The following is a 26539-nucleotide window of genomic DNA, read 5'->3' as shown; positions in this document are numbered from 1 at the left end:
GGGGTCCTGGGTTCAATCCCCAGTACCTCCATTAAAAAAAAATGAAGAAAAATAGAGAAGGATTTAAAATAAGATGTCCTTCTTAAATAATTACAATAATTTGCTATTTATTCATCTGCAAGAGAGCCTGTCTCAATTTTCAGGAAACCCTGAATCTTCATTCTTGGCAACAGAATTGCATTCTTGCAACGGCCAGAATAGGTTTGTAACGAAATCTAAAAAGGCAGAGAAACCAAACCTGTTTATGGGACCAAGTGAAGCCATGTAACTAGTTGTGCTATAAACAGTAATCATAGAACATATCTTTTATCACCCAAACAGCTAACCCAAGTGAAACAGGTCAGATGTAAAGCAAATTTGTCAGCCCAACAAAACATTTAGGTACTCATTCTGTGGACATTTAAATCCTACATTTTAGAGCCAGAGTCACATGAAGTAGTAATGGCCTGTCGTGGAGATCAGATTAAGTCTTTTAAAAATCAGTACCTCATTGGACAACCAACCTCAACTGCAGTGTTCCTTAAGGTTTTGAAATTAAATGCAAAGACACACTATAAGCTACTGACCTCTATGCCCCCAATTCATATAGTGACTAATTTCCCCTCATAAGCAGAGAATGGTACAGCTTTGGAAGAGGATGACCCAGAGAAACTATCAGCAGCCACTATTTATTCTTTTCCTTTTAAATGTCCTTGTACCAAGAGCTTTGAGCCATTCACCTAGCACTTTCCAAACCTACTTGCCTAAGGCTCAGCCCAAGATCTCCCCTTGCCGTTGGGAACCAAGCACACTACTTTGTAGCCACTTTCCTAGTACACTAAGCTTGCCCCTTCTGCTTTCTCACAGCCTAGCACTCTTTCACAAGATTTACGGGCACAAAAGAATCTCAAACATGGTCTCAATAGTTGGGAGGAAATTACCTTTAGAGGCTCCTCCTATTTTTTGACATTCCCCTAAATAAATATATTTCACTGAATGTGACCTATAACCTAACAGTGCCAAAATCTCACCAGCACATAGAATCTGGCTTTGGTTTGCTGTCACTTTGTGAAACAAAAATCACAAGCTTACTTAGTATTATTTCAAGTGACTGTTTTTTCCCCCTATTGAAAACTCCTTTAAATGTTGAAATTTCAAAATACTGAATCCCTTATGGAACTTACATTTCAAATAACAAGAATTTGTCCACAACTTCCACACGTACCTTTCTGAGGAGTTACCTATATTTACTGAACTATCTGAAGACGAGCTCTCCCGTTCCCCAGTCACTAGAAACATAAATAACAAGACAAAGGGAAAAACAAAACAAAAAACTAGCTTATCATCTAAATTCAAAAGTGAGTAACATTTCTTGTTTTGTAAACAAGGAGAATGACCCCAGTCAAAAAAAAATCTTTATGTTCCTTTATTGGAGCAAGATTCCTGACCGGTATACAGTGATGTATTTACTAAACAGAGACCTGTGCAGAAATTACATACTATCCATCTTAGACAGGTTTTCATTACACTTTGCCTATTGATGGAATAGTTCCATTTATAAAGTTTTATACATCAAAAAGCTTTGAAATTTGACCAGGCTGTCCATTAATTCATCTCTGAAAAAGTTAAGTGGCATTTAATTTTAGCTACTATATTTTACAGCATTAAAAAGCTTATGCATTAGGTAGCTTCTCAAAATGATATTTATGCACAATGGCATTTAGCGGACAAAGCAGAGTCTATCATCTCACCCAGATTCACACAGACGGGCCTCATTTGAGAGCTATATGCTAAAAAGCTGGTACTCTGAGACGAAAGTACTCCTAACCTGAGTTTCTTACCACCAATACGGACTTCTTACTCTGAAAGCCTATCTTCTCAGCCACATCTTACAGTGCCAGTGAAGACATGCCAACAATTGCCCTGCGTGTAACTTGGCAGTAGAGCACCAGGTCTGTCTGATGGTGGTGGCAGGCACTATTATTATATCCAAGTAAATAAAAGCCCGTATTTTGAAGCGCCAATTTGAGATACAAATCAAGGGTACAACACGTTCAGGACTGAGTTTTCAGCAATCTAGTATCCTGAATGATGTGAAAAGTTTCAGAAACTGATGGAAAATTGTACCCATGATGGGTTCCCAGCTATGGAGACATTAATATATTGATGCAAATCCCTTTACTCAATCAACATAGCCCTGAGGTCATCCTACAAAGTGCGTATCAAAAAATACGAAGTTAGGGCGACAAAGTTTGACAACAACGTTATACAAGTCAAACTCGGAAAGTCGTATTAAGAATATCTGTTCTGAGAGAAAAGCATCAAATCCTTTGTGTACACATTTAGTTTTATTGTAACAAAGCAACTTGTACACTTTTAACGTTTAAAACTGAGCATCATCTTTCCTTTCCAGTGAAACAAAAAGAAAAATTTAAAAATAAAACAGGAACAAAATTACAATAGAGAATGTCAATTGCAAATAAGATCCTACAGGTTCTGCTGATTCTCCCATCGAGTGGCAGGGCTCAAGTCATCATTAGGAGAGAATTTTATTTTAAAAGTGTCATCTTAAACTGCAACGATGTCCGTTAAACATCACAATTAAACATGCCAAAGGAGAAGCCATGTTGTCAAAATGCCCACTTAACCCACCCAAACATCTCAAACCCACCCTTTGCTGACCTTCTATAACCCCATTTTTTTAAGTTTTTTTTTCTTTTTTTAAACAAGAGAAAGTAGACAGATACATGTTGGTAAATGCTAACTGTCCATATTCACATAGAGACACAGTGTAATCTCTGAGCCCAATATACAGAGAAAGGAGGAAAAAAGCTAGAATTCTATGCACTACTACACAGGGGCCTAGCACCCTCCAGCTTCCAGCAGAGCTAAGGGAGCAGAAGGTTTTTCTTTTTTCCCACAGAGCATGGTGGTGTTGATTCCATAAAGTTTTTGTTGAGACAGGAAGGGATAAAAATGAATTTGGAACAGAAAGGGGTAGAGATTCTTTTCCCACTGAATTCTGCTCAAGGTATTTCCCCCCAAAACAAGTTGAGAACCATGGTAAAAAGGAGAAAAGAGACCTCAAAAACAGGGCGACTGAGCACAAGAGGAGAAAAAAAAATAAAATAAAAAGACTGCAATTTGCTCCCAGGGACTGGAGAAAAATTTAAAAAAAGGTTGGAATCCATCAGTGTTCCATTAGTCATCTTCTCCTTCATCTTCCTGTTAAGAAAAAAGGCAGGCAGTTAATCTTTAGGGTTAATCCTAAGGTCAGTCCCCATTCATACAAACCATGGACTCCATAGAACAAGCTAAGGGAAATTAGTTTTATGAGCCGATACAGTTACCCCTTGGTACCTCCAAGGGATGGTTCAGAATCCTCTCCAGATACAAAAATGCTCAAGATGCTCAAGCCCCTTATCTAAAAAGGGCATAGTACTTGCAAGGCAACCTAGCCACAGCCTCACATATACTTTAAATTACCTCGTTACTTATAACAAATACAATGTAAATGCAATGTCTAATAGTTCAAGTTTTGCCTTTTGGAACTTCCTAGAATGAAAAAAAGAATCTGCCATTGGTTGAATCTGAAGATGCAGAACCCATCGCACGAAGGGCCAACTATACATCAATCTGCATCGATTTTCAATAGAAACACCCAGTGATGGTATTTCAGATACATTTTTAGCACTAACTAAATCAGACATCGTTTAGACCAAGTTATACAAACCAAAAACCAGTCTATCTCAAATCGGATTTTAAGAATTTGTTTGTCCAAAACATGCATATTTTTCTTCTTTGGGAAATTTCTCAGAATTTGACCACCTGCATCATCCATAACACTTTCATTAAGTACTTACTTGCTAGGGAATGACAGAACTGAGCAGCCACAAAAACGAACCACAAAAGCAGAATTAATTAAATCAATGAACTTAACAAAATTTCCTTCAATCTTGGACAAAACAGCTTTTCTTTTCTACAGATCCTCCCACAATTAGTTGAATCAGTCCCACTATTCAATATATACAACACGGTGAACTCTTTGAAGATTATCCTTTTGGATTTAACCAAAAAATTTTTTTACCTCTCCTTCCTCCCCCTCATCATCATCTTCATCTTCTTCACCTTCATCCTCATCCCCTTCTTCATCAATATCTTCTAATCCTTCTTCTTCTTCATCATCATCATCATCTTCTTCTCCTTCCCCTTCCTCATCATCCATGTCAGGAACCTTAAAAAAAAAAGTTACCTTAGTAACTCATTTTCAAACAAATGCAACAAGTGCAACCTAGAATAAAAAAGAACATTCTTAACTCACCAAGTAGTACTGCAATGGATTTGGCCAAATATCATCTTTGATGACCTCTCCTAACTCATCTGCACCTGCATCAGAATGATCAGTAAACCAGGTGAAGAAGCTCTCTGGTTCCTCATGCTGTCTCTTCCTGCTGGCTTTATTCTGTGTTTGACTTGAACGTTTCGTCAAATCCTAAATGAAGATGGGAGAACTTTTGATGTAGACTCTCTACACTTCAATTCCCTATGAAATATTTTTTTCAATTTCCTGTAATTTAAATGTTTTGACCCAAAAGCAGAGCAAAAAATGGACATTAGTATGTTATCTACGTTAACCTTACCCAAAAATATACATATAAAAAGTATAGCAGATAAGGAGAAAAAGAGAAGTCCTAGAATTTTAGGTCTCTAAAGAACATTGTCTAATTTGTAATACAAGCTTTTCAAGGAAGTTATCATTTAGACTTCGCTTTTTAATAAAATTAGTTTCACTTCAACAACTAGTACCATAATATAGTAAATTTAGAATCTATTTGCTAGTTAAATGCAAACAGAAATGGATTTAGGGACATGGCAAGTCATTTGGAGAGCTCAGTCACCAATGGAGACACCAAAACGATTTACTTAATTTCTACAAAAACTTGCACCATAATTTGTAAGGCCTCCGAGCTATTCTATTTGGCTTTAACACAATGGAGCTTTTTATATACTTAAGGATTTGCATTTAACAAAGCACCAAGTATTAGCTAAATGGTTCAACTGAATCAAACTATAAAAGATATTTATGCCCAACAATTCCTCAAATACCTTTCCAGATTTCCATTTGATTTCAGTGGACTTTGAAGATGGATCACCACTCTCATTCAGATGAAATTCTTTGGAGAGAATTTTATTTTCGAAGTAAGGGTTTTCATCAAAATACTATAATAAACGATTATAAAATTAGAAATCAATACAAACAGTCCTTCTAACCAAAGCTCAAGTTAATTTCCATAGCGACAAGTTACTGGTACTTACAAAATCTATTCTGTAACCTGATTTAATATCTTCAAATTCTGTCACTTCAACTCTTGTCAAATAATGCAGCGCCTCTTCATCCTCCTCCCCAAGCAGTGCAGACACTAGACCAGCAAACAGATCAAATGACTACTAAATATTATGAACAACTCAAGCAATCTCTTTACAAAAGTTTTCCAAATTTAGTGAGCTTCTTTGATTTCATAAATCCATTATTAACTGAAAACCAAATGGCTGTCAATCTTTTATCAATAACTGAATAGAATTCCAAGTTAGAATACAATCTTTTCTAAATAGAAAGCATTAATTGCAAGCCTCTCCCTATTTCAACCTCTGCATGTAACTAACATGTTGCACCAAGTCTTTAACCTAAATGAAGACCCTTCTATTCTGTAACAAGTGGACATCCCATACCCTTTAATAATGCTCTGCCATAACATACCTTGTGGATGGTTGACAAATGTTGTTACCCAAAAATTTGGGATTTTGGCGATCAATTCCGACCTCTTCTGAAAAAATGGTTGGCGGAGTTTGTTATATTTCTGTTCTACTTTCAAAATCTCCTCACTGGCTTGTTCATTAAGTCTGAAGCAAAAGAAGAGACAAGTTGACGACGACAGTATTTAACAAACACAAAAATTGCTGAGTTTATAGAATATTCGCCCTGATTAGCTTTAGAACAGTGCAAAGTACTTACTTATAATAAGCAAATCACCTAGATTTTTGTAGCCAGACACTCAAGTCAAAATTAAGATAGCAATTTGATCTATTTTACCATTACCACTATTAACAACAATTTACTTTAAGTGCCCAAACTGTATTTTGGTAACATTGTATATTTACTTTTATCTACTCTGTCACCAGGCTAACTTCAATTTCCCTCAGGCAAAACAAGAAGAAAAAAGCTGCCAATCAAATAACAAAAGTTATAAGGCAAGTCAGAGCAACACTGATGCCATAATGCTAAATTGTCAGACGTCCACACACACCTCAATTTGTAGCCTATGAAAGTAAACTCAATCTTTACAAGGTCAATGTACCTCATCAGAAACTTTGTGATGACTGTACAAATATTTCACAGAAAAATAACACTGAATCCTCATAGTTGTTTCCAACCAAATTATAATCACCTCCTCTTGGCCAGTAGACATTTGATCAGTTTCAATGACTGCCAAACCATAAGATGTATGTCAGAAAACTCCTCCAAAGTAAACTGAGAAAAACTTTACCTGTCTATTTCATTTTGTACTTCATCAATATGTTCAATTGCTTCCTGTTGTTCTTTTTCTGCAAGAAAAAGGTGCACGAGGCTCAATACTAGCAAGTTTAACTACTTTTCCTGATGTTAACACTATCTGTGATGTGAATTATATCAATAAAGCTGTTTAAAGAAAAACCACCTACTACTACTACTACCAGGCATGCTCTCCACCTGTTCAAGCGTGTAGTTAACAAATCACTTTATAATTAAGAGACTATTCAAATCACGCTGTTAAGACTACTCAAAATGTTCGACTGAAACAGTTTCTAAGCGTTCCATTACAAGAGACCAATTATTAATGTTTCTATTGAGAGGTAAAGGAACAAACCCTACTCAGAAGCTCTTAAATGTTTTTACAAATCACGTTATATACTTGCAATAGAGTAATACCGGCTATTAACTAGAATATGGAATCTAACCCACGACAATAACAAAAATTAGGACACCACCTATCTCCATCGTGGAATCACCGTTTATACAAAGTTGAAAATACTGTTTAGTATCGATTACTATTAAGACATCAGACACGCCTACAAAGACAGGGAAGGCTCTCGGAACTAGAACCCACAACCGTAAACACTCGACTTTACCTTCTTAGAATATGAACCCCAGAACTGGAATCTGACCTTTCTCACCCCTCCAACCCAATTTCAGGAGGGCTGATTTCAGATGCGGCCCCACATGATTTGGGAGCACACTTAGAGGAAGCAAGAACGAAGTCAGGGAACTATAAGCCAAAGGGAGAGGAGGAAAGAGGGGTGTGCTGTGGGAAAGGTGCCCTTTTGTCCAGTAAAGACTGCAAAACCTACGAAGCTAAGTGGGCGTGAAGGGGCCTGATCGCGCAGTTCATTTCCGGCAACCATCCTGGGTTGTGCAGACCCCCTGCCGAGAAAGCCTTCACGGAAAAGGCTCGGAGGTTTTCCACGAACCATTGTAAAGACCCTCCGACACCAGCCGCCGCGCCAGCTTTCTCAGCGCGCTGCCGCGATCGGGAGGCCACCCCACGTGGGGAGTGCCGGGAGCCGGCGAGAGCATCCTCCGAGCGGCCCGGGCCCGCGGCGCGGCCGGCCGCGTGCTTCCCGCGCCCCCACCCCGCCCCAACTCGAGGCGGAGGGCCGTGCCGGGGCCGGCCTCCGGGTGGGGGTGCGGGGGCGCCGCCCGCGGGCCGAGCGCGAAGGGGGAGCCGCGCGGAGGCCTGGGCGCGGGGCCGCGTCCGGCCGCACCATGTGGCGGCGGCGGCGGCTGATGGGAGCGAGGCATCATGGCGGAGCACAATAAAGAGAGGCTTCTCGGGAGGGAGGGAGGGGGAGGAGAGCGAGGGAGGGGGGAGAGGAAGGGGGGGTCTCCTCCGCCCGCGCCGAGCAGGCCGCAGCGCCCCCGCCTCGCAGCGCCGTCCGCCGCGGCGGCGCCACCCGGCCCCGGCCCCGCGCGCACAAAAAAGGGCGCCGAGGCGCGCGCCGGCTCGTCCGCCCAGCGCCCCCCGCGCGCCCCGGGCCCCGCCGGCGGCCTGCGGCCGGACGGGCGGCGAAGATGGCGGCGCGGGCCGGCCCCCGCCTCGACTGCTCCTCACCTGAGGTCTCGTCGGCCCCGTCGTGGTTGGAGTTGAGCTCCTTTTTACTGACTTTGGCCGCCGGCGCCGACATGGTGCTGCTCCGCGGTCGGGGGGGGAGCGGGGAGGGGGAGAGAAGGGAAGGCGAAGGGGGCGGGCAGCGGCTTCCCCTCACGCCACACGCGCGGGTGCTCGCTCGGTCCGGCCGCCTCCTCCCGGCGCTCGCTCGCTCTCCCTCCCCCTGGCTTGCGCGCGCTGCCCTCGCGGCCTGACGACGAGGGAGGGGCTGGGGCGGCGTGCCGGGCCCCGGCCCGGGCTCCTGCTTACGGAGGGGAGGCGGCGGCGGGCGGGCAGGCGGCTGGGCTCCCTCACTCACGCTCCGCGCTCCAGCTCGCTGCTCGTTCTCCCCAAGCCGCCTCCTCCTCCACCTCCTCCTCTCGGCGAGGGGCGGGCGGCAGGGCGCAGGCGCGCCAGGCCCAGCGCGCACGCCCCGCCCCCGGCCGGAGAGGCTCGCGCCGCCTCGCCATTGGCCGGGGCCCCGGGACGAGAGGGCGGAGCCGCTGCGAGGAGACACAGGGCCAGGCGAAGAGGCGGGAGGAAGGAACGCCGCGACGTACGGGGCCGGCCCCCTGCGCCGCGCACCCCTCCCCCGCTTTCCCCTTCTCCAGACCGACCCGGGACATTTGCGCTCTACGGGCGCGCGGCGGCCCGGGGGGCGGGGCCTCGCCAGGCAGCGCGCAGGCTCCCGGGTGGGTGCGTCACGTGGTGGCGGAGCGGCTTCCCTTCTCCGCGGGGTGGCGCGGGGGAGAGGGGTGTCCGCAGCCCCCCAAAAGCGCAGGCCTAGTAGTAGCCTGTCTTCACATCAGGGGCTCAGAAATATACCCACCCCAGGTTCTGCACTCTGGGACACTACCGGGCGTCCCTATTCCTGGGGGAAGGAAGGCTGCACCTATTTCCCAGACGGGAAAGCTGCTTGTTGGCAAAGCCCGAAGCAGCCCGGTACACACACAAGGCCTTTTCCTGGCTTTTAGCCCAAGCTCTGTGTAACAGGCTGTTTGCACTTGGGCAAGTCACTTTTCCCCTCTGGACCTATTTTTGTTATAAAATTATGAAATTCAGAAAAGGCATGGAACGTCGTATTAGCGGTGATCTTAAGCAGGGCCGCACTAAAGTGGAAGTGCTCTGAAGGCAAGATGTCACATTCACCCGTGGGTCCTTTTGGCCCAACTCGCTGCCGAATTCAAGGAGTCTGCAAGAAGTCGTACATAGTGCTAAGCTCCAGTCCCAGCAACTGAGCCTGCATCGCTTTGAAGCCACACAACTGCGAGATGGGGTAGGCGGTGTTAATTTCATTTCACCGTGTCAGAGAGAGGACCAACATGGTCTGCTTAAGAGGCCAGGTCTTGAAACACAAAGTAGAACCAAAGCCGTTTCTGTTTAAACTGTGCTTTCCTGGTAATGCAAGTGCACCACTGTCCTACGCCCCTCTGCATGCAGGGCCCTAAGACATGGGCCACAAAAAGCCTGAAACCCCTCCTTGGGTATTTGTAACCAAAACTTGGGGTTGAACTATTTGCCTTCCAACATTCACATTTTACTATCAGCTCTTAAAACTCAAGTAGTATCTTTAGTGTCCAGGATAGTCCATTGATGGGTGATGGATAAATGTTAAATGGCATATAGTCCACGGGTAGAGAATACAAATATCTTCTTGGGACTTTCCCCAAAACCCAGAAATTAATCTTTCTCCTCCAAACCTTATTATTCTCAGTTGTGGCCAGCTCAGTCCATACCTATCCCAATTGGACAGGCTCTTTAAGGGAAGAATTATTAGCACCATTGAGAAGCTGGTAAATGTTTGACAACCAGCTCCCAGAAGAGAAAAAAACATGGCAAAATCCCTGATTTGTAGCGTTTACTGATTTCAGTGGTATAAAAAAATTCTCACCATGGCCAATTTCCTGCTACTGCTGTTATGTCACTGAAAAGAACTGGAAACAGCAGGTTCCAGTGCACTCTGAAGCATGTAGCATGGGCCACAGGCTGTGGTAAGTACACACGTTTTCTCATTAATCCTCATGAAATACAAGAGATAGGTATTAATACTATCAGTTCACAGATAAACTCAATTTCTTCTGATGCAAATCGTAGAACTAAGGTTAGGGGACGACAAAACCCCTGCCCTAAGACAGAGTTTTTCCATTTTTTGACCTGAACTACAAGAAGAGGTACATTTGACATTAGAACCCAGCACACACCTATGCACAAAACAATGCTTACTCTGTGTGATGACTCTTAATCTTCTATTTTATATTCTTTAAACGCAGGTCCTTCTCCACTAAAATGATTTCATGACCCACAAATGGAATGAAACAGTCTGAAAAACACTATGCTAAGTAAAGGCTGCTGTTTTCATACAAAAAGCCTGCCTACTCACTGGTACCAGTGACCCAGAGCATCTCCAGAGTGCTGGATCTACCTGTGTTTCCCACGTATCTGCAGGGGCTCCAGGGAGCCTCGTGATGCTTTCTGATTAGGCAGTGGGCTTCAAGGCTCCCTTCCCACCACTGCAGCCCTTAGGACCATTCTGCTCGTCCTGACCTCTCCCATAGCACTTCTCAAGATGAAGTCAAGGAGCACACACTAGAAAGTGGAAGAGAAAGAGAAAGCAAAAGGGCAAGAGTTTCAGTAAACGGGGGAGTGGTCTGGATACACCAAGAGATAATTCACTGAATTATTGTTCTCTTTGGTCTCTCTCCCTTTTCAACATTCGGAGTTCTGCATTCTCCCCTTGGCTTCTCACCTCATTCTCAGAGTTCCTCCCTCTCCTTTTCTTCCCAGCTCCCTTTGAAGGAGGAAAACCCCACAGTTTAAAGATTGGAGCAGAGACGCTGGTGTTCCCTACAATGCAACAGCGTCCCAAGAGGAAATAACTTGGAGGGACTGTGGTTGCACCTTGAGATCCCTTCTGGTCCTGTTTGTTAACTCCCAGGAAGCTAAACAGAAGGCGACCAGAAGGACTCATCCACATTTTGCTGCTCGCAAGTGGGAAGGAATTTACTGTCTCAAGAGCACTGATAATGAGCCAGTCACTCTTGTGTTTCACTTCCACTTAAGCCTCACAACAAGCCTAACAGATAGGTACTGTTGAGCCCATTCTATAGTAAGATGAAAGAAACATAGATCATATTTCTTGCCCAACAAGGTCACATAGCCAGACAGAGCCAGGTTTCAAGCCCTGGCTGTCTAGCTTTACCGGGGCATCAGCTGGGCGGGAGGTCTTTGCTTCTCATTCGGAAGGGGATAGACTGAAACCCATTATCATTAAACTTGCCACATCACCCAGCAGATCCACAGGAGCTCTGCAATGAGGACTCCTCATCCAGTGCTCCTTCCACAAGCACAGCTGGACCTCAGCCAAGTCAGCAAGTTAGGAAGATTTCCCAGGTTCTGAGCCCCTCCTCTCTGCACTGAGCCAGCCTGCTGTCATGTTTTCCTTGGAGCAATGCTTTCCTGCCTTCCACCTATCCAAACCTGATCCCCGTGAAGGCCCCATCACATCCCCAATCTATCAAGGAGGTCTAATCACCAGAACAATCCACTCAGTGCCCAACTCCAAGCTGTGTGTGTGTAAAACACATCCCTCACCTCCACGGGTTAATGGGGGGAGGGGCAGGCATGAAACCGACAATTACAATGTAATGATGTAAAGGCCGGGCTGGGGTGACTGGGTGCTGCAAGGGCAGAAGGGGGCTCCTAACTCCCAGCAGCTGTGGCTCAAAGGAAAATGCCTGCAAGAAGCGACTTTTCAACAGGAAGCTGCATAAAGAGAAGACGGGCATAGGTAGGGAGAGGGGAGTGATCCAGGCAGAGGACAAACGGGAGTCCAGGCCCCGAGGTGAGAGAATGGAGCCCCAGGAGGTGAAGAGAGGTTAAAGGTGCTGGAGGGGGCATGAACCTGGAGAGGTCGGCAGGGACCGAGTGGGCAGTGTCCCGGAAGTATTAGCCCACACCTCAAAGGCAATGGGAAGGCTAGGAAGGGTTTTTAAACCAGGGAGTCACGTGTTTGGCTTTGCTTTGGCTGGATGGGAGGAGGAGGAAGCCGGAAGCAAGATGAGGAGGTGGCAGTAATCCGGGCCAGAGTTGTGGGCAGGCGGCAACAGCAGGAAAGAGAGGTAGACGGATGTGAGAAGTGTTGAGGAGGTCAAACCACCAGGACTCAGAGATCTGATGGGACGTGGAGGAGTGAAGGAGAGGAAAGGAGTCAGTATGTTTCCCCCAGTTTCTGGTGCCACTTACCAAGACAGCAAACAAAAGGAATGAGTTTGGGGACTGGGCTCATCGTAGGTGTGGGGCTGGGGCCAGGGATGAGCTCACACGTGCTCCAGGTCTCCCAGTTTCACCCCTTCTGGTTCTTTCTTCACATAAACCTAATCCACGCAGCTCATGTTTAAAATTCTTGTAAGGGGAGTTTGGGGTCCCATCTCAAAAAAAGTCATCTAAAAGTCAATCTTTGCAAATCCCTTAAATTTCCAGTAAAACGTAGTGTCAGGACGTACCTTCCTTTGGCAAGTTCAGAGAGGTCGATGTTCCCTCCGGCCTGGGGGCAGGAGTCAGTCTCGGTTTCTTCGGTTTCTTGGCTTGAGTCGGAAGTGCAGACTGGTGTTTGGGGGCCATGCTATGAGAAAAGCCAAAGACCTAACCTAGTGGAGACGCACGTCGAGAGAGCTGGGAGAACTAAGACTGCCCCAGGTGACAGAGGTTTAAATAAGCTCTGGAGCCGCCTGGAGGGGATATTTACATGACAGTGGGACACACCCCATTCCCCCTCCCCCAGCCTCAACCTCCTACTCACCCTCCAATCAAGATCAACTTCTTTTACTTGCTCTTAGCTTCACTCTACAAGGGCTTTCTAGGCAGTGGGTGGGTGAGGGAGGTATTTCCTTGGCTGGAGCAGTTCTGTGCTTTCTGGGACCCTCCTCGTCTTGATTTGAAACACCAGCAGCCCATCCCCTAATTCTGTCTCAAATCCTCTCTGTAGGCAGTGCCGCCCCCATTGAGAACTTGTCTTCTTTTTTCCCTTTTGCCTGCAGACAATTTAAACATGCTCTTGCCTCACCTCAACCTGGAACGTTCTTCCGTCTCTCCACCCCCGCCGCCATGTCTGGCTCCACCCCAACCTTTAAGGTCTCAGCTTGGAGAGATGAATGGATACTGAAATGAAGGAATCCCAGTCAAGAATTACAAAGGAAGAGGAAAAGCAGGTACCTTTGAGAGAACTCGGAGCAGTCATTCACTCTTCTCTCATTCCAGAAAAGACTGGAAGGTTAAGAGTTTGAAGAACCTGTAGAATGCATTTGTCTGGGGATCCCCAAACCCAGTGCCTTTTGGGACCTTTCAGGGAACAACTATGAGTAAGGCAAGCAACTGGAATTCACAGCCTCTCGAGGAAGGTAGGTTGGTTCAACCACTCTGGAAAACCCTGGGCCAGTTCTGCCAAAGCAGAGCTTGTGCAGAGTAACTCTGGTACCCGGCAGTTCTACTCCTGCCTCTGTGCCCAACAGAAGTCGATACCTGTGTGCACCAGTATTGCGATTATTTATTTATTTTTAATTGAAGTATAGTCAGTTACAATGTGTCAATTTCTGGTGTACAGCATAATGTTTCAATCATATGTCTACATACATAGATTCGTTTTCATACTCTTTTTCATTACAGTATACATGATAGAATGTGTAGAAGTATGTCCATAGCAGCAAGATTCATAGTAGCCAAAATCCAGAAACAATAAGAACAACAGCAAATGAATAGATTGTGAGATATTTATACAATGGAACATGATAAAACAATGAAAACAAATGAACTACAGCTATGTGCCATGATGTGAATGCAGCCTGCAAACATAATGTTGAGTGAAAGACACAGGATACAAAATAGGACAAGCTGTGTGATTCCACTGGTATCAAGTATAAAAGCAGACACAACTGATCTATGCTGTTAGGAGTCTGGAGTGTGCTTACTTTTGCCTTGGGGAGGGATGTCATCTGAAGGGGACATGAAGGGCCTTATGGAGTCCTTTGTAGTGATGCCCAGTTTCCGGATCTGGGGCTTGCTACACCTGTGTATTGTGTTTGGTTTGTGATCCCCATGCTGTTGTATCTTTGATTCTTCTAAAGAACAGCCAGAGATATACAGTTCTGCATGAAATCTCTGGATTTTTTAAATTTAGCAACTAATTAAACATTTTAAAATACAATTTGTGGACCAAATAGGCCACTTTCAGCCTATGAGCCATGAGTTTGCAACCTCTGAGACAGTGCAATGATTTTCCCTTTTTTTGTTTGTTTTTTCCCATTAATTACCCTCTTAACAAAATAAATCTTAGGCTTAAGTCAGTGATGTCAATACAGATAAGAAGCTGTGATCTTTCTAGTGGAAGACCCCACACCACCACCATTTCTTGCTCTCCTCCATTCCTCCATCCTCTGACATCTACTCAGGGACTTTGGACCCTAAGACATTTTGAAAGTCACAAGTGTTTTGGTTTCACAGATGGGCAAGCTGAGATCTGAGAGAAGTGAAGCGATTTACCTAAAGTAATGAGGAGAACAACTGAGTTACAGCTAGCACCACAGTTCTGGGGTCACATTATCACAGGGATGTACTTTCTAACCAGCCTCAGTGTCTGTGTTTACACCTGAGAAATAGATGATTCTAATACCTGCCTCTTTATTTTAGGATTTTCAATTTGAGGACAAAGGGTCATCTTTTCCCTGCTTTCACTAAAGTTATTCCCCAAAACTGTATGGAACACAAAAACAAAAATCCTCTTTTGATAAAACTGGGAGTCAGCTAAACCCCAAAATATAGAATAGGTGGTTGGATGACCAGAGCAGTGGAGAAGGAATGGGATGTGTGCAGGAAGCGAGGGCAGATGCTCTGGCTACAGATTTCTGGGAATATCAGCAAAGGACACTTCTGGAAGCAGAGGGACAAACCCCCAATCCCTTGCTTGTAGCAGCCAGAACACAATGAGATGTACTGACAGGATGCTGCACCCACTCAGGTCCTGGAAACAAAGGAGAAGGGGGTCAATGACGAGGGTAGCTAGAGGAGCTTCGAAAGATCCATAAAATTTAAACTACCTTGAGATTCCTTTTTTCTACTCACCAACCTGAGATCCAAAAGTTTAGAAACACCCTACCTAGAAGAGGGCAGCTTAAATGGATATAGCTCCTTTGGAGAGCAATTTAATCATCAAAGCATCTATCAGAAGTGCAAAAATCCATACCCTTGACCCAGAAATTCTCCTTCTAGGAATTTATCCTACAAATTTATTGTGGGGCTATGAGATGACACCTTTAAGAGGCAATTCATTGCAACATCATAAAAGTGAAAGTTTGGAGACAACCAAATTTTTTAGGGACCAAAGGTACTGCAACCATCAGATCAAAGAGAGAACCAGAGCTGTCTTGAAGCAAAATAAACAAAGTCCTAAACCAAGTAGTTAGTATGTTACCATTTGTACAAAAAGGAGGGTAGAAAAAAAAAACATGTTCACTGATGTGCCTATATATATATAACACAGCTCTTAAGGGACTCCTGTGAAAGTGATAAGTCTGTCATCCTTAGGGAGGCTCTGAGTGGTAGTACATGAAAAGACAGGAATAGAGGGAGATGTTTCACTCTGTTGTACATTTTGAATTTTGAACCTTATGTATACATTACGTTAAAACAGAACAAAGATTACAAGTGCTCCAGTACTTAGAATCACTTAGATCACCAGAGTACAGCACCCACCTGGTACATGTCAGTTTAAATTAAAACATGCAAGACCCCACCTTTCCTTTCCTCCGCAGCTTCCAAAACTTTAACTTCCTGGATTCCTAGAGATGTTACTAGGCAACTGTACAACTCTACTCTATTCCCAAACTGGCCGCAGACAAGGTGGGGGTAAGGCAAGAGGCCACCCTCCAGCCCACCCCAAAGGTGACAGTATCATGGTGTTCCAGAACCCCCGAGGCCAGGCTCACTCTGGGAACCAGAATTTTCCGAAACATCCCAAACACCGTTGCTGTATGAGAGGATTTCAGTAAGCATTACCATTTTAAACCCTCTCGTCAGCCTTTCCAGAATAGTATTATGTCCTTAATTTTACAGATGGGAGATCAAACCAAATGAAAATTGATACTCAAAGAATCTTGTACAAAAATCAAAAGGATAGGAATAGAAGAGTCAGGATTCAAACCGGTGTCTTTCTGAGAGAAAGACAAATACCATATGATGTCACTTATATGTGGAATCTAAAATATGATACAAATGAACTTATTTACAGAACAGAAGCAGATTCACAGACAGAAAACAAACTTATGGTTACCAAAGGGAAAAGCGGGTAGGGAAGGTAAATTAGGAGTTTGGGGTTAGCAGATATAAACTACCATGTATGAAATAGATAAACAACAAGGTTCTACTGTGTAGCACAGGGAACTATATTCAATATCCTGTAATATACTGTAATGGAAAAGAATATGAAAAAGCATATATATATGTATATATATATGTATATATGTATGTACATATATATTTTATATATACATATATATATAAAAAACTGAATCACTTTGCTGTATACCAAAAACTAACACAATATTGCAGATCAACTATACTTCAATAATAAAAAGAAAAAAACCCAAACCCTGCATCTTTCTGACTCCTTTGCACCACTTTTAGCCTTATTGGGATGCAAATGGTTACTACCCAGAACCTGATTGTCAGGTAAGCCCAGAACACACCAAGGTTTGTCTGTGAGGCTGGTGGGACCCCGGGAGATCATCTCTGGCCATCTCCTGATAGAATTCCCATCAAACTTCTCAGCACAGTAGAGGCACGGGGATTAAGACAACATTTTGTCTTAAATGGGTGCCAGGACCTGACAGTCACTACTTGATTTCTCTTTCATTGCCCTCACGCTGTGTTCTGGCTCCTTAGGACTCATTAAAAAGTTAATAATAGTATTTTTATTAAAACTTAGAAAATTAGAGGGGAGGGTATAGCTCAGTGGTAGAGTACATGCTTAGCATGCACAAACGAGGTCATGGGTTCAATCCCCAGTACCTCCAGTTAAATTAAAAAATAATAGTAAATAAATAAACCTAATTACCTCCCTTCCCCTCCCCCCTTAAAAAAACCTTAGAAAATTAATAAAATTAATATAAGGCAAAAAAGGTAATACTGGTATCTCACCATTAAGAGATAGTAATTACTAATATAACCTATCTACATAATATAACATATGTCATACAATATGTAATTTGTGCACTTAAAACATGAGGATTATAGTACAAAACTGGTTTTTAGTCTAATTTTTTCCATTAACAATTTTTCTTTAACATCTTTTCATGCTATTATTTATTCTCCTGTGACAACATTTTTCATTGCTGTATTGTTTTCTGTTCTATAAATGTGCTATAATGTATTTAACCAAACCTCAACAATGGAAATTTAAGATGTTCCTACTGTTTCATCATTATAAGCCATGTTGTGATGATAAACCTCCTGGCAACTAAATCTTGACACACATGATTAATTCCTTAGAACACATCCCTAGAACTGCAAGTGTTGAGGGGAAAAGTATGTAAAATACTAAGGGTTTTTAGCATGTTGCCCAATTGTCCAGCCACTTTCCTGCAGTGTTTGTGTATATTTCACTGAACCCTACCTCATTCTCTGAAGTTCACATTCAGTAGGTGGAAAATTTTATCTCAGAGTTAGTACTACTAGTGAGCTAGAACAGTTTTTCTTATGCTTCTTGACTGATGGCATTTTTTCTTTTGTGAATGGCCCATTCATGTCTGTTTGCCCAATTTCCTATCATATTGTGATGTATCTCTTTTCTTTGTTAATTTATAAGTGTATTTTACATATTAAGCATATAAGCCTTCTGTTTTTATATATTGCAAAGTATTTTCCCTAGGTTGTTATTTGCTTATTGTATTTTTAGTGATTTTTAATTTTTTTTGGAGACTCACTAAAGTATTTTATTTTCATGTAAGCAAGGCTTTCAATCTTTTCTTTCTTTCTTTCTTTCTTTTTTCTTTTTCTTTTCTTTCTTTCTTTCTTTTTTTAAATGGTTTCTGCCTTTGGGATGCTTAGAGAGAACTCCATCCCAAGATGATGTAAATAATTACTTGTGTTTTCTTCTTGTATTGATATATCTTCCTTTTTAACCCTACAAGTTATAGCCCACCAGAATTCATTCTGGAGTATGTTATAAGGCAGGGTTATAATCAGAATTTTTTCCAAATTATTAGTAGGTAGATCCAACACTTTTTTTTTTCAGTCAATATATATTGATGAAGTCTTTTGATGAGAAAGCTGTTGTTAAAAGTGATGGCAAATATAAGGAAGAATGGAACACAAGCCACCTCTCAGTGAATAACTTTGAGTTTCCTAAGATTTAATTTTACCCAAATAACTGTTTGCACATTACATTTTTTCAATAGAATGGGTGCTGCAGTTCATGATGTTGACAAAATAAATACTGGAATTTACAAATTTAGAAGAAAATTTGCTTACACAGACACATATTCATTCATTCATTCAGTCAGTATTTATTGAGTGTCTAATACATGCCAGGTAGCAGTGATTATGATAAGTTCTTTGAATAAAAGACATAATTCCATACGGTGGTTCTGTTTTTGGGTTTTTGAGAAATCTCTATATTGTTTTCCATAGTGGCTGCACCAATTTGCATTCCCACCAACAGTGTACAGGGGTCCCCTTTTCTCCACATCCTTGCCAACATTTGTTATTTGTGTTCTTCTTGGTGATGGCCATTCTGAGAGATGTGAGATGGTGTCTCATTGTGCTTTTGATTTCCAGTTCCTTGATATTGGTGATGTTGGGCAGCATTTCATGTTCCTGTTGGCCACCTGCATTTCCTCTTTTGAAAAATGTCTGTTCAGTTCTTCTGCCCATATTTTTAAATAGGTTGTTTGTTTGTTTGCTTTTTAATGGAAGTACATTTGATTTAAAATGTTGTATTAGTTTCTGGTGTACAGCATGGATGAACTTGGAGGGCAATATGCTAAGTGAAATAAGTCAAACAGAGAAAGATAAATACTGTAACAGATCACTTACATGTGGAATCTAAAAAAATACAGCTAGTGAATACAACAGAAAAGAAACAGACTCACAGATGTAGAGAAGGAATTAGTGGTTACCAGTGGGGAGAGGGAAGGAGGAAGGGCAAGATGGAGGTGGAGGATTAAGAGGTACAAACCATCAGGTATAAAATAATCTACAAGGATGTGCTGTACAACATGGAGAATATAGCCAGTGTTTTATAACAACTATAAATGGAGTATAACCTTCAAAAATTGTGAATCACTATCTTGTATCCTGTACTGTATAATACTGTACCCCAAGTGAACTTCAATTTAAAAATACAATATTATAAAATAAATACATAAAGTTTAAAAAAAAGGTAGATAATAAGGTAAGCCTTCCTAATGAGCTGGCAACTGGGCAGAGACCTCAAAGAAGTGAGGAGTAGGCACTGTGATCAGGAAAGGAACATTCTAGACAGAGGAACAAGGACTAAGCCCTAAGGCAGGAGCATGTTTCAGGTGAAGCAGAGGTCAAGTCACTGGAGTGGGGTTCATGCTGGGAGATGGGCTCAAGAATGTTGGAGGCTCTGTTCTTGTAGGACTTGTGTGCTGTGATAGGGTCTCTGTATTTTCCTACATCAGGTATACAAAATTCACAGCTGATTGAGACCTGCCTATGACCTGAATGAGATCATAGTTCATGTCAAAAACTGCAACAGGTATGAAGAAAATTCTGTAGGGTTAGAGAAAATGAAACAAATAAATCTACTGGCAGAGACCAGAGAAGGTAAAGTTTAAGCTGGATCAGTAAGAATGAGTAGGCAATATGAGATTTCTTTAGGGGATGATGAAAATGTGTTAAAGTTGGTTGTTGTGAAGATTGCACAATTCTGTGAATATACTAAAAAATCACTGAATTGTACACTTCAAACAATGGAATTATATGGTATATGAAGTGTTAGTAAAGTTGTTAGAGTTAAAAAAAAATAAAAGAATGAGTTGGAGTTCCAAGTAGAATGAATGTACATTATAGACAGAGGGAAGTTATGGTTTGGTGAGAGTATTTGCAAGGAATTTTCTCTTTAAAAGTGAGAATTCCTGGTGGGGAGGGTATAGCTCAGTGGTAGACTGCCTGCCTAGCATGCATCCAGGTCCTGGGTTCAAGCCCCAGTACCTCTATTAAATAAACAGATGAATAAACCTAATTACCTCTCCCCCCTCAAAAAATAAGATTAATTAAAAAATAAATTAAAAATTAAAATTTAAAAAGTGCTTAAAAAAAAAAAAGAGAATTCCCTTGTCTGAGACTTTGAAAACTGTAAGAATTTGATGCTTGATGTTTTACGGAATGGATATTATATGTTGTCAGGCACTGAGCTAGGCCTTATGGTTGCACAAATGAAAAGAATATAGCCCCATTATTCAGATTTCGTAGACTAGTGGCCTGTGTATGCTCACAAGATGAGGGCAAAGCGTTTATTGAACAAGTTAAGTGTTCCATTCTACTCTGAAATACCATCTTTGATGTACATTAAAAAATGCACTTAAATCTGTTTCTGGACTTGCTATTCAGCTGAATTGATATCTATGATTATTCTAGATTCAATTCCACATTCTAAGTATATATGTTACTTGGACTATTTCTCTCTTTTATTAACAGCTTCATTAGGTGTGATTTACATGCCATATATTTCACTCGTTTTAAGAGTACAATTCAATGATGGCTGGTAAATTTACAAAGCTGCATGACCATCACCACAATCTGATTTTGGAACATTTCTATCACCCCCCCTCAAAAAAACCCACACCCATTCCCACCCCTAGCCCCAAACAAGCACTAATCTATTTTCTATCTCTATAAAATTGTCTTTTCTGGACATTTCATATAAATGGAATCATGCAATAAGTTATCTTTTACATCTGATTTTACTTTGTCTATTTAGTAATATGTAATGCTGCCTGGCGCTTTTCATTCTTATTCAATTTTAGGAAGTTTCTTGGGCATTCTCATGGGTTTATGCTTCCAAATGAACAGGAACAAAAGTCATGTTCAAAACCCATTTTATAGATCAAAAGAGATCATCCTGCTAGGTCCCAACTTAATAACTTAATCATTTATTTTGTCTCTGAATAACTTTTGAGTCTCAAAATCAAATCCATCTTCATGGGACTTCTTTTTAACGGTTATCAGACTAAATAGATTGTTCCAGAAGAAACTGTTATCACACAGAATTAAACTGTAGCCCCAGAATAAATAAGTACATCATAACCTTACAAAGTAACCTATTGGAGGGCACTTCATGTGTAAACTCTAGCTTGCTTCCTAAAAGCAAAACAAATCTACATACTCAGCTATGTGGCAAATCATTCTTCCTTTCTGAACCTCAGTTGTTTGTTCATAATCTACATAATGGGGACTGTAATGCCCATGTCTTGGAATCATGAATATCCACTCATTTCACCTCCACTCTCCATCAGTAGGGCCACACCAGTCCCAACAAACAAAGAGCATGCGCAGAACAGTTACTTTAATTAATTATGGCCTCCATTTGTTAAGCTCTTTCAGGTGCCAGATGCACTTAATCTTCACATTTACCAGATGTGGCAAGTATTGTTATCATTCCATTTGATGTGTATTCATTCCAGGTGGGCACATACTTATTGATGACCTACTGTGGATGAGCACTGGCTTGGCAAAGGTAAGCTTGAGGCTAAGGAGATAGTGGTCCCAGCACATGGTAGAGTATGGGAAGACACACACTGCAAAGTGGAGAAACAAACTGTAAATGCGTAATACCAAGTTAAGAAGGTCCGCCAAGAAGACAGCCAGCAGGGCTGCAATGGAAAATAACAGAGAAAGCTTTCTTCAATCAAGCCTTCAGGAAAGGTCGGTCTGAGAAGAAAGTCTTCAATCTCAGATTTAAAAAATTAAAAGGAGCCAACACCTTGCAGAGCTGGGAGACAAACATTCCAGGCAAAGGAAACTGAGGCTCAGAAAGGGACAGGAAGGGCAGAAAGTCACACAGTGACTGCACAGAAGAGCCAAGATTTGAAACCCTAATGCCAGACACTAAAATCCCCTCCATGACTTTCTAATAACCGTCATTAACTGTGCTGGGCTGGTGTGGGGGCTCACACATGGCAGGTCCTAAGAAAAATCAAGGCCTTTTTTGATCCTGAGTGGACAGATGGCTGTTCAAGGCTGGGGCTCCACCTACAGCCATGCCTTGTGAGTGCGAGGCAGGAGGATTTATCATCCTGGACCCCCAGTTGGGGAAGGGGGCATGAATTTTACCCCATTGTCCTTCTCTTCCTTCCCACTTTCCAACTCCAGCTCTGACAAAGCTGTTTTAATGAGTTTATTACGGCTCCTTTGTCTTAGTCCACCTTTGAGCTGGGGCCTTTCCGGGAGGGGGGGTGGGTTGGGGCCTGAGCTGGGCAGAAGCAAATGCAGAGAGGCAGAAAGAGGGCAGGCCCCAGGCAACCTTGGAGCCTGGAGGGACTGAATTCACCTCTTTAATGCTACCTCCTCCTAGAGGCCTTCGTCCTCTGCCCTGGATAAAATAGTTGTTCCCAGATGCACCCTTATCCTCAGTTCTCATCCTCTGCTTTGTGTTTCTTCTGGTCTTTGGCTTATAACAGGTATTCAATTAATATTTGTTGAATAAAACCGTTATTTGTGCTCTTCCATGTGAGGGATAGGGCTGGACCTTTTATCACCACTTCCTTCCTACCCCACCCTCCATCTTCCCAGCGGTCACCTCCTCCTCCCCGTAATGACCCTAGGCTTCTTCCGAGCACCTTTCACCCTGTAATTACTTCTGTGTCAATGTACAGAGTGTAAATTCCAAGAGAGCAGGGTTGCTTGGTGGTGTTGGCTGCTCCTGAGTACCGTATCTGACTCCTAGCGAGTGTAGGATAATCATTTGCTGAGTGAATGAATGAATGAGTGAATGAATGAATGAGTGAATGAAGCCCTTACCTGGGCTGGTAAAGGCCTCCCAGGGCTGAGCTGGGAAGCCTGCCTATGTGACTCTGAGGTAATGCCTACTGCCCAGAACGCCATCTTCCAAGTGGCTTTTATTTTACTGACACCACCTTTATTCTAAACAGTTCTGGAATTCCTCTTGAGTAAGTGGACCTTAAACTTCAGAGCATAAAAGAATGACCAGGAAAACCCCAGAGCGTACCTTAGAGAGGATGAATTAGTGGGGGCTAAGGGAATCTAGTTGTTCAAAATCATTCTCCAGTCTGCAATCAGGCATCTTCTCAAAGTACATAAATCCAGTTAAGTCACTTCCTTGCTGAAACTTATCACTGGTTTCCTGGTGCCCTAGTGATAAAGTCCAAACTCCATGTCCCTTTAGCATCTTCATGATCTGGCCCCCGTGCACCTGCAACTTCAAGGCATCGGGTTCTCTGTTGCCTGGGGATTTCTTCGCAGAGCTCTTCCTTCTACGTGGAAGACTCTCCCCCTTTTCCCACTCCTGTTTTCACCTTCAAGTTGTCCTTGCCAGGCTGACTTCTTTTTCTTCAGACCTCAGCCTAGAAGCCCTCTCCTCCCCATGGCTTTTCCTGATCCCCAACTGCAGATGACCATCTGCTGACCACACCTCCGTAGCCATCACCCAGAGCTGACTCACAGGGTATTGTAACTGTCTCTCTTGTGCAACTGTAAGCCTGTTGAGCAGAAACTATCATGGTCCTCAGAACCTAACACAGTGCCTGGCACACAATTGGTGGCAACTTGGGGGACGATAGCACTTACTTAGATGACCAGTCGTGTGTGTGTGTGTGTGTGCGCGCGCGCGCGTGTGCTGAGAACCCATCCTGTTACTTAGGACTAATCTTTCCCGTACTTTAAAGTCCAGCCTCCCTTTGTGTGGTCTCGCTGATCCCTTACGGTGTGGTGCTAACAATGATATTAATAATTAAGAAGTACTGATAACATATTAGGTGCTGCTTTGTGTGCTTGCTTTCCAAGTGTTAACTCATTCAGTCCTATTTCAACCCAAGAGATAGGTCTAACATCCCAATTCTATAAACAAGAAAATTGAGGCATGGAGTGATGTAAAGGAAGAAGCATGGGCTTTTGAATCAGGCAGTTCTGAGTTTTAATCCAATCTCCACCTCACCGTCTATGCATGACTTCAGGCAAGTCACAAAGGTCTCTGAGCCTTTGTTCTTTCCCACATCAGTGAAATGTGGGTTGTAATAATACTTAACCTATCAGGGTGTTGTGAGAATTCATGCAAAGTACTTAGCACATGGTGGGGACTCCATGTGCCAGGAGGTGTTACTATATAATTAGTTGTTTCATCCTTGGAGCATGGTATAGATACTAAAAATTTGAGTTGTTTACTAAACAGAACTGAATGTTCCTAAAATAACTGCCACCAAGGTTTTAAAATGGGGATGACTTCTTTATTTTTGACTCTTTGCAAGAGCCTCCTTGAATGCATTTGAACTTTCTCTGAACACACATTTACTGAACATTTTTTTTGCAGCAAGAAGTAGAGTAGGAAGGAGAGGTGAGTCCCAGGTGAGATTTAAAAGGGGCTCTGACCTAACTGTTAGGCTGGAAACTCTTCTTACTGATGGCTAGACATTCATTCAATTAGTCTTTACTGTGTGTCAGGCACAGTGCTGGGCTCTGGGGACAGCTATGGTCCCCATGCTGGTGGAGCTGACCCACTGGGGCAAAGACAGGCATGACTACTTGGTTACTGGTTACTGTTGGTTTGAGGAATGCTCCAGAGGAGAGAAACTCAGTCCCCTGGGAACCAACAGTGGGCTTGGGATCTGGTCCCCATAGTAAATAACACTTCCAAGGAAGCCTGCAGATTAAGAGAGCAGGGAGGAGCGCTCCAGGTAGAGGCCAGAGGTCTGGTGGAGGAGTTTGAATTACTGTCAGGGGAACAGGGAATGGCCAGAGTGCCTGCGGCTTCAGGACAGGAAAAAGAGGGCCGGAGAAACACCGCAGGGCCACTTGGCTGCCCAACTGCTCCTTCCCTTCCACCCCCTTCCTCCTTCAGTGAGCCCTGCTCTCCCTTTCAGCCTCCTCCTTTCTGACACATATACCTGCTCAAGACTCTCCCACCCTGGAAATGTTTCCCCAACTGTCCTGCTCTCCCAAGGTATAACACTCTCTCCAGCACAGCTAAACATTTGTCTGTTCATTCATCCCCTCCTTTCTTTTCACAAATAAACCACATAAAACTTGAACCCTATAAAGAGAGAAAAATAGAACTTAAATTATCCAGTGGCAACTGCTTTCCGTATCTGGATCTATACCTCTGGGTTTTGTTAGAAACATATTGTTATAAAAACAGGATACACTATATATAAGTGGCATTTTATAAAAAATTTAATATGCTGCAAACATTTTGTCACTTGTAAACAGCAATATAACAACATGGTTAATGATCACCTGAGATTCTTTTTTTCTTTCTTTAATTTTTTTTTTTACACCTGAGATTCTATACCATGTTTCAGAAATACTCCACCAAAAGCTTACTGTCCATTCTTTCTCAAATATTTAGTGAATAGGTGCTATGAGCCACGACTTTGCTTGGAAATTTAGGCTGACTGTAGGATCTTGCTCTTATCATAGTAATACTACTATTAGTGACTAGTTGCTAAATATCCTTGGGTCTCAATGTCTGTGCAAACCTGTAATTGTTGATAAAGGAGAAATTCCAAGAAGTAGGATTTCTAGGTTAAAGAGGAGGCACACATTAAGATCAAATTACCCTCCAATTAGGATTTACCAATTTACACTCACATCTACTTCCTATTTTGAGCTTACCAATAATACCCATTGCTTTCTCTACTTCCTCCTTTCCTTCCTAAACCCTCTGCAGGCTGGCTTGTTTCCACTACTCCACTGAAATTGTTTGGACCACCTTTCTCTTCTTGAAATATTTTCCTTCCTTAGTCAGGTAAAGCAGGTCCTACTAGCCTCAGCCTCATTGGTCTAATTTTACAGCTAGGAAACCAAGGCTCAGAGAAGAACCACGTCTATTTAAGAGGAAATAGCAACGTTTAGGCTTCAAATCCAGGCCTCCTGAATCTCACAGCCTTGAGCTTCTTTTTAAATGTGATTTTTGGAATGTTTGGTGAAATTTTTCTAGTGTTCGGAAGGCCTCCCAAGGAGAATTTTGTCCAGTTCTACTTTCTTTCTAGGAAGAAATTTTTATTGCCTTCCATTCTTTCCAGCGTTGCTAATCTAATCGTCCTCATGGCCTTGGCTGGAACAGGGTCCTAATGAGGACTCAGTCATGAGGCGGTGCAGAAGGGCCTCTGGGCAGGTTTCCATCCCTCTAG

At 42.7% G+C, this 26539-nt stretch overlaps 1 protein-coding gene and 1 long non-coding RNA gene across 3 annotated transcripts; one reads left to right on the top strand and one right to left on the bottom strand.

The window, feature by feature from the left end:
* Nucleotides 1-1388: 1388 nt before the first annotated feature.
* On the bottom strand, nucleotides 1389-12797 carry SET (SET nuclear proto-oncogene). 2 transcript variants are annotated; one of them, XM_006205452.4, is made up of 8 exons: nucleotides 12665-12797; nucleotides 6525-6582; nucleotides 5738-5880; nucleotides 5296-5399; nucleotides 5086-5199; nucleotides 4301-4471; nucleotides 4067-4213; nucleotides 1389-3204 (listed from the first exon to the last, which is right to left on the bottom strand). In XM_006205452.4, the coding sequence occupies exons 1-8, from the start codon at nucleotides 12780-12782 to the stop codon at nucleotides 3181-3183; spliced, it is 879 nt and encodes a 292-aa protein (XP_006205514.1). In that variant the 5' UTR covers nucleotides 12783-12797; the 3' UTR covers nucleotides 1389-3180. The 2 variants fall into 2 exon arrangements, with proteins under 2 accessions (XP_006205514.1, XP_031533490.1); XM_031677630.2 differs by lacking the exon at nucleotides 12665-12797 and adding an exon at nucleotides 8127-8531.
* On the top strand, nucleotides 11610-22576 carry LOC140696175 (uncharacterized). The gene is made up of 3 exons (XR_012072289.1): nucleotides 11610-12003; nucleotides 13199-13558; nucleotides 21860-22576. It is a non-coding gene; the product is annotated as an uncharacterized lncRNA (long non-coding RNA).
* The last annotated feature ends 3963 nt before the right edge of the window (nucleotides 22577-26539 follow it).

Source organism: Vicugna pacos, chromosome 4, assembly GCF_048564905.1.
Source record: "Vicugna pacos chromosome 4, VicPac4, whole genome shotgun sequence".
Taxonomy (NCBI): domain Eukaryota; kingdom Metazoa; phylum Chordata; class Mammalia; order Artiodactyla; family Camelidae; genus Vicugna; species Vicugna pacos.
Note: the sequence above shows the minus strand (reverse complement) of the source record. Positions and strands in the feature narration are given on the sequence as shown.